Here is a 16,435-nt window from a genome sequence, read left to right as displayed (position 1 = left end):
TGATGACTGATTTGGTAACAGCTTTCCACCCTGAGCGATCTGCGGCCAGTGTCTCAAATTGTGCTGGTGCGATGTTGCCCCCCTTCAAGCTCCGTTTACAAACATTTTTGAAGCGGAGAAGTGGTCTTCCGAGTGGTCTAGAGCCAGAGGCGAGCTCACCATACAATATGTCTTTGGGAAGTCGACCATCTTGCATACGGGATACATGGCCAATCCACCGCAGACGTCTGTTTGTAAGGATGGCAAACATGCTGGAAATTCCTGCTCTGGTCAAGACCTCTTTGTTGGAGACGTGATCCTGCCATGAGATGTTGAGGATTCTCCTTAGACAGCGCTGGTGAAAACTGTTCAACTTGCGTGCCTGATGACTATACAGCGTCCAGCTCTCGCTCCCATATAGAAGTGTATTCAGCACGCAGGCCTGATACACTGAGATCTTGGTTTTAATGGCGAGCGAGCTATTTTCCCACACCCTCTTTGCTAGGCGGGCTAGCACCGATGAGGCCTTGCCGATTCTGACATTGATCTCTTTGACGAGGCTGAGACTGTTAGAGATGTTAGAGCCAAGGTAGGTGAAATCTTCGACCACATCGAGGCAACAGTCGTCAATTGAGATGTGAGGGGTAGAGCTGACACCTTGGGCTAAGATGTTCGTCTTCTTTATGCTGATTGTCAGACCGAACTCTCTACAAGCAAGGGCGAAGGCATTTATAAGGTCTTGGAGGCCGGCTTCGGTATGTGATGTCAGTGCCGCATCATCCGCGAACAGCATTTCACGAATGAGAACTTTGCGCACGCGTGTTTTTGCTCGAAGGCGGGTAAGGTTAAATAGGCTGCCATCACTTCGGGTGTGCAGGTACACCCCTTCTTCGGATGTCTCGAAGGCATATCGTAGCAATAGTGAAAAAAAGATGCCAAAGAGAGTTGGGGCAAGGACGCAGCCTTGCTTTACCCCACTTGTAATTAGGAAGGGTTCAGATTTTAATCCATTGCACTGTACAGTACCTTTCATATCCTTGTGAAAGGAGACAATCAGTCTCAGCAATTTAGGAGGACAGCCAATTCTGTGCAGGAGTGTGAACAGACCCGTTCTACTGACCAAAATCAAAGGCTTTCGTTAGGTCTATGAAGGCGATGTACAGTGGTCGCTGTTGCTCACGACACTTCTCTTGCAGTTGCCTTAATGAGAAGATCATGTCGATGGTGGATCTCCCTGTTCTAAAGCCACACTGGGATTCTGGATAAATCCGTTCAGCCAGTGGATAGAGTCTGTTTAGTATAACTCGGGCAAATGTCTTTCCCACGACAGAGAGTAGGGATATTCCGCGATAGTTGTTGCAAACACTTCTATCGCCTTTGTTCTTGTATAGTGTGATGATCTTAGCATCTCGCATGTCTTGAGGCACGTTTCCTTCATCCCAGCACTGTAAGAGTAGCTTGTGGAGATGCACGAGGAGGCTGGTTTGTTTGGCTGCTTTGATGACCTCTGGGGGGATGCCGTCATTTCCTGGGACTTTACCGCTGGATAGGGAATCGACAGCCTTATACAGCTCCTGAATAGTGGGCGGTTCATCAAGCTCTTCCATGACAGGTAGTGGTGTTATGCCTTCCACAGCATTTACTGTGACTTCAGTTTCCCTCGTTAAAAGCTCTTGGTAATGCTCAGCCCATCTCTCCATTTGTTTGGTTCGATCTGTAATGATTGAACCAGTGCTTGACTTCAGAGGGGAAGTTTTGGTGACAGTGGGGCCGAATGCTATTTTCATCCCATCATACATTGCCCGGATATTGCCACAATCAGCAGAAGTTTGGATATTCTGGCATATACTCTGCCAGTATTTATTTGCGCACTGCCTGGCAATCTTCTGGGTGTCAGCTCTGGCTTTCCTCAGAGCTGCAAGTGTTTTGTCACTGGGATTGGCTTTGTAGTTGAGAATGGCTGATCGTTTACGTGAGATGGCCGGTTCAAGATTCATGATTCCCGCTTCAAACCAATCTGGGTTCATCTTCGTTCTTATTCCAAAGGAGTTGAGAGCAGTTGTGTATATTGCACTTCGCATGTGATTCCATTTTTCTTCTGCACTGCCAGTTGAGCATTTGTTAAGGGCTTCTTCGATGTTAACAGCAAAGCTTTTAATTAACTGAGGGTCCTGGGTCTTGGTTGTGTTTATGCGAGGCCAAAGGGCGGCTTTGATCTATGAGCTCGTTTGGGTTGGAGGCATACTTTACTGGCGACCAAAGCATGGTCTGTATCACAGTCTGCGCTGTGATAGCTGCAAGTGATGTTGACGCAGTTGAGGAAGGATCGTCGAGTGATAATGAGATCCAATTGATGCCAGTGACGAGATCTAGGGTGCCGCCATGCCACTCTGTGGCTGGGCTTTGTAAAGAAGAACGTATTTGTGATGCAGAGATCATGAAAGGAGCATAGTTCCAACAATCTTTGCCCATTTTCGTTCACCTTGCCAACTCCAAACTGGCCAATACAGCAGGGCCAAGAGGAATTGTCTGAGCCAACACGAGCATTGAAGTTTCCCAGCAGGACCAGGTGCTCAGATGCAGGTATTTCCCTGATGAAAGTCTCAAGCTCGTCGTAGAATTGGTCTTTTTCCTCTTCTGATGAGGTGAGTGTTGGGGCGTAGGCGCTCACGATGTTTACAAGGCCAGACGTGGTTTCAATGCGCATGATGAGGATGCGGGCGGTGCCCACTGTTGGGGGCGTGCAAGCAGGCAGGAGGGAGTTCCTCACTGCGAAACCTACACCATGCATACGATGTTCCCCTGGGGCCTTTCCTTGCCAGAAGAATGTGTAGTCTTTCTCTCTGATGCTGCCGTTGGATAATAGCCTGGTTTCTTGCAGTGCAGCAACGTCGATGTTCAGACGTGTCAGCTCGCGGTTGATGACAGCTGTCTTTCTAGCATCGTTTATCTGTTTCGGGTCATTGGTGATCCCTGGACATAAAGTTCTAACATTCCATGTTGCCAGTCTAAGCGCTGGCGGCTTTGATTTATTTTTATTATTGCTTGGTGCATGGATTACAGTCCGCCGTTCGGATTTTATCCTAGCTCCAAGCACCCATTGAAGCAGACGGACTGTGGCGGGTCAGCACCTAATTGGCTAGGGGCTGCCCAGCTTAGGCGGGCGGTAGCTGACCAGTGGGATGCGATGATCCCTCCCACCGTTGGAGACAACCCGTAGCGCCTGAGCTGACGCCAATTGGCTCAGGCTTAGAACTCGTAATAGCTGTCTCCCGAATTGTTTCTGTCACTAAGACAGCGACAATGAGTGACCTATCCAAGGCACAGGCCTGGGCACAGTGTATGGAGACCTTGGATTGCCCAGTCGTCACGATCCCCCTCTCGGCTTTGTTGGTGTGGTCCAGAGGAATGCAAGCAATACATTTGGCACCAACTTGGCTGCAGGAGCTGCCGGAGTCAGTGAGCGTTCTACACTGGTCCGCCTTCGGGGCCCCACTCCTGATTTGTGAGGTTTACTCCTCTACACTTGGCCGTTGGGTCTGGGACCTCCTCCGCCCTCTGGCCGTTGGCTGCTCATGTAGCTCCTCCGCCCAGTGTCGTAATGCAGTGTAGACATTCCGTAGGCTGGTTATTGGTTTGAGCGCCAATCGTTCGCTTTCGCACCTAGCTCATTTAGCGGAACCAGTGTCGCTACGAGGAGGCAGAGCTGAGGAGCTTGTCTGGCAGAGGTGATCAAGTTACACAAGCCTTATGGAGCCATTTTATAGGTCCCCGGGAGCTTATCCCCGAGAGCCCAGCTCCGGCATTACCAAACCATTTGACACCATTTACCTAATAGTTACCCCATAATTATGTAACGCCCTCATTTGTGGTCAAGAACGAGTCTTGCAAGGTGATGATCACAGCAAGTTGAGAGCTGTGTTGTAACGTTATTGAAACTTATGCTTTATTTGTATATTGATGAAGCGGACGTGAGCGATCCTGTGGTACAAAATATCAAATAAATATAAGCCATCAGGGAGAATTTATTGATTGATTGATTGATTGATTGATTGATTGATTGATTGATTGATTGATTTATATATTTTGATTGAACATATAAACATTACAAAATAAAGATATTTTCAAGAAAAGAAAGATTATCAGTAAACGTTTCAGTTCAACAGTTTACATGGTCAATGAGAGTAGGAAGAAGTACAGGAACTTATCTAGTCCTACCCCTTGTTTTCTATATATTACTGTCAGTTGTTACGCAATTAGTTATTTATGGAAAGAATGATCCAAAAATAAAAACAAACAGAAACAAATAACAAGCGTCACAAAACACACTCTTAATCACAGGTATAAGCATAGCTTGTAAATTATTTCAATTATACATGCTACATAAAGGAAAGCAAAAAAACAAAAGAATGATCAGAATTTAATTGTGATAGACTGGATTATGAGAAGAACAGTTCAAGAGGGAGATAATGGAATTAGATGGAAGCTGATATCAAAACTTGATGATTTGGACTTTGCAGATGATATAGCGTTACTCTCTATAAAACATATGCAGATTAAAACAACCCGAATGGATGCAGAAGCCAAGCGAGTAGAACTCAAGGTCAATACACAAAAGACAAAAACAATGAGGATAAATGCAAAAAAACAGGAACGAATCAAGATCAATGAGCAAGATATTGAGAATGTAGACCAGTGCACTTACTTGGGAGCAATAGTATGTGAAGAGGAAGGCGGTATGAAAGATCTGAAGAATAGGCTGTCAAAAGCAAGAGGAGCATTCATCAAACTTAAAAAGACCTGGAGCTCCAATGACATCTCAAGAAGAACCAAGCTAAAGCTTTATAAGACGCTAGTAGTGCCAGTAGTACTGTATGGATGTGAAACGTGGAAAATGAATGAAGAGGACAGCAAGGCAATTGATGTGTTCCACAACCGATGCCTATGAAGAATACTCCACATACAGACCACATCAGCAGTAAAGACCTACTAGGGAGAGCTGAAATGGAGCCATTGAGTGAAAAAGTTAGGATGCGTAAATGGAAAATGATTGGACCACAACAACGACTGCAACACAGCCATGACCTGGGCAGCAGAAGGAAAAAGAAGGAAAGGAAGACCACCTGGAGGCGTACTGTCGAGAAAGAAAGGAAAGAAGCAGGATGGAAGTCATGGTCTGAAGCGAGGACTGCAGCAGCTGACCGTGACAGGTGGAAGCGCTCTGTGAAGGCCTTATGCGCCACAAGGCGCGAAGTGAATACATAGAGATGATCAGAATCAGAATCGCCTTTATTTTCACTGTACACAGTACATGGAAATTTGAGCGCTGCTCCCTTTGGTGCAAAAAGTTAATTAAAAATAAAAGAGCATTAGAGCACACAAGATAAAATGTAAAAAGCATATAAAATATGTAGAAAAGGCAGTAGTATGTACAGGCAGTAGTATATGCATTGTTGGATTTTGTTCACAATTTAGGGAGCGCGCTATCTGCGCCTCACGGCAAAAGCCATTGCCAATCACCTGTTATCCAATTTGCTCACTGCGTGCTCATTTGATTTCTTCAGATTTAGGAAAATGCTAAGACACGGAAGCACAAATTAGACTTACACAGGTTGGTTGAGTTCAATCACAATTCTTGTTAAGAAAGCTCTGTTTTCAGGAAAGTACAATACAGCGAGCGCTGGGCCCTTTGTGCGTCCATGCTCAAGAGAGAAAGTCCCCATTCAGAAAGGCAATGTTCAAGGTTCTTTGGTCATCTTATATTCAGTTGCACATTGTGGGCCGAGTTTGATGGGTGATGAGTCTTTGGGGTGGAGCAAGTTCGCAGTAGCGTTTGATTCCATGGGAGTAGGTGCTGGTTCGGTGAGAGCTGGTTCCGTGGGGTTGGGTGCTGATTATGGGCGATTCGATGTGTGTGGGGGCTGTTGTTTTCCTTTCCGTCTTTCAGCCTTGACGATCATCTTTCCCCGGGTTCTTGGCTGTCTCCAAGTGACCTTCCTGTAAACATTCTCCTCCATTCTTGCACATACACTGTCGCACCTCATCCATTCATCATTCTTTCAATGTTGTCATTTTGAACGGAATTATGTGAGCTTTTGGCCGTGACATCATCAGTTTATTGATGTTCCCTGACTATGCAAAGTTTGTACTCACCACTTACCATGTTTTTGTTTGTTTGTTCTTTTGATACTCCATATACTTGCTTACGTCATCATATTCTTAGTTTAATAATGCTTTCAACCATATCTTTTCTTTGTTAGGCAAAATATTTTCCTCTGTCCAGAACGTTCAGTAGTAATCGAAAACTGGCGTCTAGCATTAGTCAAAACATAAGATACAATCAAGTACTGAACATTTTTAAACGACTTTGGCAGTGTCCGTGATTTAGAAAATCATCAGGCATGCATTAAACAGTTCCTTAAGGGTCATTAAGCTATTCAGGCAATATATCAAAAAACATTTGTTATTTCAAAGTGCTCAGATATACATATCAGATCATAAAGTTATAAAAACCTTTGTCATTACCCCCTATCAATAAAGGTCTAGTTATGTCTTCTTTATTGATTTGGTGTGTAGGTATAATTATATGCTAAAAATGTTTCTTTTATTCATTTAATATGTGAATATACTTGTCTGCCTATGTACTTTATTCAATGAGGTTTGAGCATATCTGTTTTTGTAGCTAGGCAGGACTTTTTGTATTTCGACCCCATTCCTTCAGCATATAGTGATATGGGAAACATGATTATTGCACAGGAAATAAAAAATATTGCACAGTATATTGCAATATTGCAAGTACTTGTGTACTTATAATTGCATCACTTATATAACAGATTCTCATAAACATGCATATTCATATTACCTTGAACTTTTTTGTAGCACCATATTTTGAGATGTCCTTTTAAACCAATCTTCGACCTAATAAAACTTCCAAACACATGTACCTCTCCTTCTCCTAACCTAGTTCTACTTTCTGCTTTCTTCGACTGGTTTCACCGATATATATATATATTTTTTGTAATTAGAAATAAAAGATAAGTTGAACTTATTTTGAGAATTTTGCACTATAGGGGCCTTTTGGCAGTTTATTTGGGGTTAAATATATACTCTGGCAGTGAAAATACATTATATGTAAGTGATGATAATGGTTCATTTTTTCACCCCTCTTTATACAGTATACCAACAAATAATCAGACGGGCATATGACGATAACAGAATGATGACGTTAGAGGTTTGCTTGGGACAAAGCAGTAGGGATTTACGATGTATTTCAAGTCAAACGTAACTTTATTTTTCCGACAAATATGAAGATAAATATAAAATTTGACTAATACTGAAAAAAAGTGCATTTAAAGTATAGTCGCCCATTCCCAACCTTCCTCCAAAAAGTACAGCCGAATGACAACCATCAGCAATTACGTCATCGTAAAGGTGGCTCCCGGTTGGCTGACAGTGAGGGGGTGGTGCTTGTTTGTTGTTTTGCTGAAGTGTTGACTTTAAATAGACGGCCGAGGACCTGCTTTACCTCTATTTCCATTTTAAACAATACTAACCAGGAACGACACTTTCCTCCCACATCTAACCTCGAGTTACCTTTACAATCATCTCTAAAGAACAGAGAGCGCCCGAAAACGGCAACCATGAAATGGATGTTCAAAGAGGATCATTCTCTGGGTAAGGGAGGAGGGAGGTGTCGTTAATTTGACAAAGGCACGGGAAATGTTTTAAAATGTCGATTCAGCTGAACCATTGAAGAAGAAATTCCATGATGTGTTCAAGTAAATGTTATTTCCGATCACTTATTTCATAACCTTGTTTTATAAAGGACGGGGAGCTTGGCCTGCCCTCAAATGGCTCGACAATCTTGGGAGGCTTAAGCTAACCCCTTCAACAGGACATACTCTAAATACCGCTGTCACAAAAATATATGTGTATACATTTCTCCAATGGATAATAATGTTGTGATCTAGTATTTGCGAGGAAAGCGTCGTGCCTTTGTTAATACGCAAACGACGATTTTAGTCAACTGGACTTGTTGGCAAAATGGTGGTGAAACGAAGAGACGCGAGACTGTCAAGTCTTCGATTTTGCACGGTTGACAAATGCATGATTTGCCTTTGAGTTCGTTAAAACAGCCTTGTGCATCCGCAAGAAATTGGAGCGCAGTGTTGTTAGCAGGGAGGAGACCGTTGTTTTGGCAGATCCTCAAGAGGCCGGGGGGGGGGGGGGGGGGGGGGTGTTAGAAATTTGCATAACAACTTCTCTGATCAAAATGGTGTTAATAGTTTCGCTGACACTGTTAAATGAAATGATTATTGCCTCTAATCGCTGGCCAAAAAACGGGGAAGACGCTCGATTATTTTATCAGAAAGCTCAACTGTATAATAACGGGAAGACTTCCATTTACACCCTTACGTCAATCAGAACAAGAATGATTTATTCAGAGTATAGTCTGGTTGTTAATAATTCATAAAAGAAAACGTTGCTATTTTAAAGTATGCCGTAAGAAGACTACATTACCCAGAAGCCTCCTCTTATCTTGCGTTATAAAATGCTGTCGTAAAAACAGTATACTACCTTTTGGTATACATCTATTGCCGTAAGTTTCCAAAAGATATTTAATTATGAGTTGTAACCCATTTTATTGCAAATATTTCAATACAAAGCAAGATGTGTTAATAAATCTACAAGTCTGTTGAATCAGTGCATCTCTCCAACTACTCTACACACAAAAATAAGTACTTTGTGAGTCAGCTTTAATTCTACAAATGAATAACACATATTTTACTTGATATCCTGCAGAACATCGGTGCATAGAATCTGCCAAAATCCGCAACAAGTACCCTGACAGGGTCCCAGTAAGTATAAAATTTTCTCAATTACTTTTCTTAATGAGCCTTTTTTTGTAACCCTGACTGTTGGCCAACTGTGCACTGTGTGTGGTAGGTAATTGTGGAGAAAGTGTCTGGGTCCCAGATAGTGGACATTGACAAGAGGAAGTACCTGGTCCCTTCTGACATCACAGTGGCTCAGTTCATGTGGATCATCAGGAAACGCATCCAGCTGCCCTCAGAGAAGGCCATCTTCCTGTTTGTGGACAAGACAGTCCCCCAGTCCAGGTCAGAGTGACAATATTTGACTGATATACTAGCTTGTCCTCAACAAGTAGTGCATGATATTTGACCAAAACTGATCACTTATCGAGATATAAATTGTTGTGTGAATGGGATTTACTGCTACCCAGATAGCAAAATATAACTGGGCTTGATATGCTATATAGATCTGGTTTGAAAAAAAAAGTCACCTGTTAAGGCCTATTGTATCCCCAAAGCTAATAGTTTTTAATTGAAAAAAAGGAAGAAAAAAAACAGCAAATTAGCCTTTTTGTGTAGATTTTTAAAATTAACATCACCTTGTTATCATGTGCCATAGAGTCCATCCTTGGTATAGAGATCACTGAATGCTATCCAATTCGAGCTGTTGCAATGTCCTTGCTTACCGTTAGATGTCACTAACTTCACACTGTTTCAGGAAGGTCTATTTTAGTATTATCATTTAGCTCGCCATCAAAAGAATGCCACAGCTTTTCTACTGTTATGAATGTGAACTAACATTAAATAAAATGATAAACTAGGTAATGACAACAGACAAAATTACATTTGCTCTCGGAATCTGTTAGAGCATTGACGTTAATACTCACTGGTTCATGTCCTTTACATATCATTCAAATCATCAATATGTATCATTCTGTTAGTTTGAGATATTTCGTTCTTTTTGGTTAAATCCACTAACCCTGACATTTAGTTGCTATTGCTAAACCTAACAAATAGGCATCGTGCGTAGCAGAGGAGCTGACAGGATTGAATGGGTGTCTATTTCATGTTTCAGCATCACAATGGGACAGCTGTATGAAAAGGAGAAAGACGAAGATGGCTTTTTATACGTGGCTTACAGCGGCGAAAACACATTTGGCTTGTAAAAGAAGAAGCCATGATAGTAAGCTGACCTTACCTGCTGACATCTAATCATAGCCCTCATTTGGCCCCTGGAGAAAGCCTCGGGAAAACCCTTTGAAAACACAGAAAGATGGACTACCTGCTCACCAGCTTGGATAACAAAACAAGTGTGCCAGTGTCTTTTTATTTTATTTTATTTTTTTGGGCCCATGTTACACCTGTCCATAACGATTCAAATATTTAGTTGTCTATTGTGTGGGAGCGTTTGTCTGTTTGTTTTCTTATCTCTTGTGATTTGAAGTTTTTCCAAACTCCTTGTGTGTGAATGACTTTAGTTTTGCTTTTGTCTTTGAAGACAATATTTATGAAATTGGAATATTTTAATTTAATTATGTGGAGGTAAGGTAGCTGGATGACCTAACCAATAAAAATGCTAAGTAAACACTGTCACGTCATCATTTTGAAACCAAATGCATGACTCGGCACCACAAACGAAGTTTAAAGTCTTTAAATAACAAATGAGTAATATGTGGGAGAATCCTTTTAATGGTTTTTACTTTTTAGATCATGCCATTTTATTTCCCATTGCTTTGCCATTTTGTCGATCTCATAATTTACTTCGACCGTGCACTGATTTGCTTGCTAACATTCATTCAGACAGATCAATTGTCACAGACAGCTGACACCATTTTGCATACTGCAATCGATGGCTCGTTGGTACAAAAGGGAAATCAACTCAAAAGTTCTCTTTATGTCCTATGCTAGCTCACTAAATATTGTGCATGTAGGATATGAATTAAGCAGCAAAATACACCCGTTTTTATCCATCTCAGGGTGAGACAGCCATTTTGCCACTTGCTGCCAACTGCCGCCGGGAAATGTCCTCTGGCGGACGCGCCGTTGTAAATGAATGGGCTTTCACACTGCATTTTCAATGAGAGGGAAGGCAATTTAGGCTGCGGTGCTGTGCACGGCCGTTGACCCCCCCCCCCCCCCGACCCAACTTCCACATTCTGTAAAGACGGTTGACAGGGAGAAAATGTCTTGATGCAAGGTCCGGAAGATCATTTGTTTGTGTGTCATGAAAGCAATCTTTCAAATTGCATCATCGCAGCATGACGGATATGAAAGTGCAATTATTAAGGGGGGGAATGCCGTTTTCATGAACTGAAAAGTGAGATGATACTTATGTCTCCAGAGGAAGATAGAGTTGCTAACAGAGTTGCCGTTTTATTTGCCTTTGCCATCTCACTGGCGACCAATCCAGGGTGTATTCCGCCTCTCGCCCAAATGTCAGCTGACGTATGCTCCAGTTTCCCACAACCTTTATGAGGACAAACGGCAGGCCAAAGGGAATGACTAGACTAATTGAATAGAATCGACTTATGAATCTGTCACAGTCGTTTTCGCTTCCTCATTTCATTTCCCTTCTCTGCTCTGCAGACTTCTCATAAACATTCTCTACTTGGTAATTGATACAACTTCTTGAATTTCAAATTCTGGGAAAGAGCTGAGGGACATTCAACATTTGAATATTTTCAGTTTCTTAATTTTTCATTCCAATGGGTAACATTACAGTCTCATACATCAATCATGTTGTTTAACGAAAAAATAGACCATTCCAAATTGTCCAAAGGTGCGATTGGGAGTGTGAATGTTTATTTGTGTATGTGTGCCCAACGATTAGCTGGTGACCAGTGTGTACCAAACCAACTGCCCATAGACTGCTGGGGTAAGCTCCGGCAGGAGCCTCGTGATTAGAAATACTACAAAAGATGAATGAATGAATGAAGCAATGAAGCAATGAATGAAGCAATGAATGAATGAATGAATGAAGCAATGAAGTAATGAAGCAATGAATGAATGAAGCAATGAAGATAGCAATGAAGGAAGCAATGAAGGAAGCAATGAAGAATGAATGACCATCATCATAATACAGGTTTACTCATACCCCAGAATATGTTCATTATGAAAGTGTAACACCGCAACCTCTGAATGAATGAATGAAGCAATGAAGCAATGAAGCAATGAATGAAGCAACGAATGAAGCAATGAATGAAGCAATGAATGAATGAATGACTATCGTCATCATAATAGAGGGTTCTCATACCCCAAAATTTGTTCATTAAGAAAATGTAACACCACAACCTCTGAATGAGTGAATAAACGAATGAGTGAATAAACGAATGAATGAAGCAAAGAATGAATGAAGCAAAGAATGAATGAATGCATGAAGCAAAGAACGAATGAAGCAATGAATAGAGGGTTTTTCATACCCCAGAATGTGTTCATTCAGAAAATCTATGAATGAATGAATGAATGAATGAATGAATGAATAAATCAGATGAATGAAGCAATGAAGCAATTAAGCAATGAATGAAGCAATGAATGAAGTAATGAATGAATGAATGATCATCATCATAATTTTTACTTAGAATGTGTTCATTAAGAATGTGTTCATTATGAAAATGTAACACCGCAACCGCTGAATGAATGCTCGTCGTCATCATCATCATAGAGGGTTTCTCATACCCCAGAATGTGTTCATTCAGAAAACCTCCGAATGAATGAATGAATGAATGAATCAATGAATCAATCAATCAATCAATCAATCAATCAATGATAATCATCATAATAAAGGGTTTCTCATACCCCAGAATGAGTTCATTAAGGAAATGTAAGGAAATGCCGCTCATAAATCTGTAATTATAGTATTTACTGTTATGCACTATTTAGAGATGACAACCTGATTGGATACAAAAGAGGAATGTGGTAGCAAAAATAAGTTTTTATGATTTGAATAATAACTTCAAAAACAAGGTTGATGTGAAATCAAAATTTATAATGCTGGTTTTTGTAGAGACTTCTTCCTAATGAATGAGATCCCCTTAATTGTGAGACATTTTTGTCAAAATTATTTGAAATTCCTCCTGATTTTATGACTTGCAACTTATGCAATCCATATTATATAAGTAGTGATTACTAAACCTATGATTATATTTTAAAAAGTACATTGATGTGGTAGAACATTTATTTTTTGTTAATAAATTGAAATTGATTTTAAATGGATTTTTAAAACGATAGAACATTGAAAAATCAAACTTTTTTACACACTTTAAGCATTAAAGTGGAAGATAGTTAAGAACATTGTAAAATACAAAACATGGAGAAAAAGGGTGTTAGATCACACACAATGGTCATTGGCCATACTTCTCACAACTGACAATAATTCTGGTTACGTGTTTGTTTGTCAAATACAGACTTTTTTTTTATTCTCTGAAATGCTCTGAGTAGAATTGTGTTCTTTTCTCAGTAGCTCAAAGCAGAAGGAAAAGAGTAGTGTGGGGCGATAGAAACCGCAGCTGCTTTCTTAAAAGGACACTGTAAAAAAGAGCAGCAATACCAGCTGCATAAAAAGAAAAGCCAGCACAGGTCACCCACACCAGAACATCCTGAAGATCAGAGGCACAGCTATCACTATGAAGACGCTTGGCCCTTTCATACTCCTCATGCTGTTCTGTATTGCCACAGGTTAGTTGCACTTCTGTTCTCAACAAAACTAATTCAGTTGTGAGTGAAATTATTTCAAGTGTGCATTTGTTTGCAGGCATGGTCAGCCAGGCGTTCATGTTTAAGGATGGGTGTTGTTCAAAGAGTTTACGCATGCTAATCCCAAAACAAAGAGTGAAACACGTGGCGACGACGCCAGATGGTTGCCATCGTAAAGCGATTGTGTAAGTATCAGACATTTTTGGAAAGTGGGTTGTTCAATTCCACGTTGTCTATATGAACATATTGACAAAATGGAAAGTATAGTTACACCATATCGACAGCCACGTAGCATATTGGCCTCATTTTGATATTTTGAGAAAACAAGAAAAAAAAATTTTTTGTAGAACATACAATGGGCATTTTTATTGGGTCCTTTTGCTTACTTGTTCAACCACCTGACTGAATTTTTCTATCAATTCAAATTTCAATGTGTGTTCTAGGAATGGATCCTAAAAATTGTTGGTATCGAGAGCATAAACAAAAATCTTTTACAAGTACAATAATTCATGATTCACGATTAGCAAACTATTCAAAACATTGTGTTTGATGATATACATAACTAGCAAGATTACAAGATTACATTTCACAATTGCATGTGGAGTATATAAAGATGCTTGCATGAAATAATGAGCCTATTTGGTGTTCCAGAGTCACAACGGTGTGTGACAAAAGATTTTGCATCGAAGGCAGATGGGATTGGGCAGAAGAACTGCTGAGACACTTTGAGACGGTTTCTGCCAACAAGACATCTGTACCTGCCCCTTTCAATCAGACCATCTGTGAAAATTATATTCAACTGACATGAGGAGAAAGTTCCTTTATCTATTTTACTATAGATTTGTACCTTTTACATTTGTCTTCTTTTTTTAGATAGCTTTTTTTGTTTGATAGTGATACCACAAATGTATGTGATATTGAAAAAAGATTTATCCATCCATCCATCATCCATCCATCTATCTATCCATCCATCCATCCATCCATCCATCCATTTTCTGAACCACTCGCTTCTTGAATGTATTTTTATTCATTTCAATTTTGAAGTCCCTATGTTGCAAATGACATGTTTATACAATATATCGTATGTTGTTAATAGCTTTCTTTTGTAGTTACAATTTTAATTACGATAAGTCAATAAATCAGCTTGACTTCCACATTCCAAAATCGTGTAATATTGCCTGGTTAATGGTTAATATTGTCTTATCCTACGTAAAACACACAATGCACAGCCTTAGTGAAAATATTGTTCAGCAATACGTGTTGATGTGCACGAGTGCCGCACATTTTTCAAAGTGAACCTGTAAGTTTTTATGTGTGGCATTGTAGAGTTTGGCATGACACGTCTGTAAAATGTGAAACTATAACGAAAATCGATGACACTCGCGGTGGATTGACACATGAGACAGTCTACAGTAAAACTCAATAAAGTGTAGGGAAAGCTTCACATCTACTTTTACAAATATTATTTTATTGGCAAAGCGTTTTCCTCACTAAACGACATAAGCTTCTGTAGTAGTGAATGCCTGTATGGAGATTGGAGAGGAAAACGCCAAATCCATAAAATCGGTAATAACGGGGCAATCCTTCTAGAATCTAGATCCTTATCATTCCTGTTTTTTGTGCTTGCACCCGTCTAATTTAAGTGCTCGCTGAGGCAGCAGCTGGAGTTGTATCTTAAAATCTTGGGCATTATTCAAATCTCCAGGAACTCGTTTTTTAAACAGTAGCTCACGCTCACACGAATGTGCAAGTAGCCACAAGGCGACGCAAATGCCCGCAATCTCTTGAAATGTCTCGCATGCAGGTCAACTTGCCGGGGAAATTGCACTTACTCGTGTTTAACAGTGTTTAACACTGTAAAAAAAAAAGATTGATTGATGGATTGATTGATTGATTGGTTGATTGGTTGATTGATTGATTGATGGATTGATTGGTTGATTGATTGGTTGATTGATTGGTTTGTTGATTGAGTGATTGATTGATTGATTGATTGATTGATTGATTGATTGATTGATTGATTGATTGATTGATTGCAGTTTTTGGATATTAGGTATAGTTTTCATACATTACACGTTAAGATGGGACCTGGCTCAGTTACAGTACAGGCACCTTTACAAATCACCATCAATTTGTGTTGTCTAGAGTAATACCTATCAATGGTTGTGACAAAGTACGCCATTCAAGGCTGGGAGCGGCAGTGCTGCGCCAATGGAATACAGTGATCCCTTGCTACTTCGCGTTTCGTTTATCGCGGCTTCACTACATTGCGGATTTTTTTTTTCCAAATGAAAAAGCAATTTAAAAGTCAAAATAAAACTTCTAAATTGAGGTTACCTAACCTTTAGGACAGTGTAGCATTGCTCCAAATGTTCGTTTACATTCCTTTAGAAGTCCGTTTTCGCGTGTTACCACGATCGCAAATTAGCATCTTTCCGCTAACTCGTTAGCCTGTCCAGTACTTCTTGTTGGTGACCGTACTTCACGGATTTCACTTATCGCGGGTGGATTTTGGAGTCAATTATCTGCGATAAAAAAGGGATTACTGTACATTGAAAAATATCTGGAACAAAATAAGGACCTGTCTGTCCGTAGGGTATTAATAATAATACTTGTTTTTAACAGAGCAGCAGGTTGGTGCCGAAGAGGTGGGAGAGAAAAGGAACAAAATGATTGCTGGAGTTTTTTTCATTGTTGTTTGAGTAAGAAAGGCTGCCAGACTTTGAATTAAATCTTTGAAACAGTCCATCTGCCTCGAAACACTCAACAAATGTTGTTTTGATGACAATTACTGAGGGAAGAAAAAGACATAAAGGGTGAAAGTATTTTTTAATGTTCATGAGAAAAAACATTATATAATGTTTTTCTTCAGGTCATCAGGTGCAAATGCAATACATGCAAATGTTTTTGAATAGGGGGAATCATTAACTCAAGGTTGACAAATATACAGTCAA

General features: G+C 40.3%; 1 protein-coding gene across 1 annotated transcript; it reads left to right on the top strand.

Annotated features, from left to right (window-relative positions):
- Nucleotides 1-7,437: 7,437 nt before the first annotated feature.
- gabarapl2 (GABA(A) receptor-associated protein like 2) lies at nucleotides 7,438-10,377 on the top strand. Its single transcript, XM_088371264.1, has 4 exons — nucleotides 7,438-7,653; nucleotides 8,782-8,837; nucleotides 8,926-9,098; nucleotides 9,868-10,377. The coding sequence occupies exons 1-4, from the start codon at nucleotides 7,620-7,622 to the stop codon at nucleotides 9,956-9,958; spliced, it is 354 nt and encodes a 117-aa protein (XP_088227390.1). The 5' UTR covers nucleotides 7,438-7,619; the 3' UTR covers nucleotides 9,959-10,377.
- Nucleotides 10,378-16,435: the final 6,058 nt, after the last annotated feature.

This window comes from Syngnathus floridae, chromosome 3 (assembly GCF_059516105.1).
Source record: "Syngnathus floridae isolate MCC-2025c chromosome 3, RoL_Sflo_1.0, whole genome shotgun sequence".
In the NCBI taxonomy this organism is placed as follows: Eukaryota; Metazoa; Chordata; class Actinopteri; order Syngnathiformes; family Syngnathidae; genus Syngnathus; species Syngnathus floridae.
The sequence above is the reverse complement of the archived record's forward strand: the minus strand, read 5'-3'. Positions and strand labels throughout refer to the sequence as shown.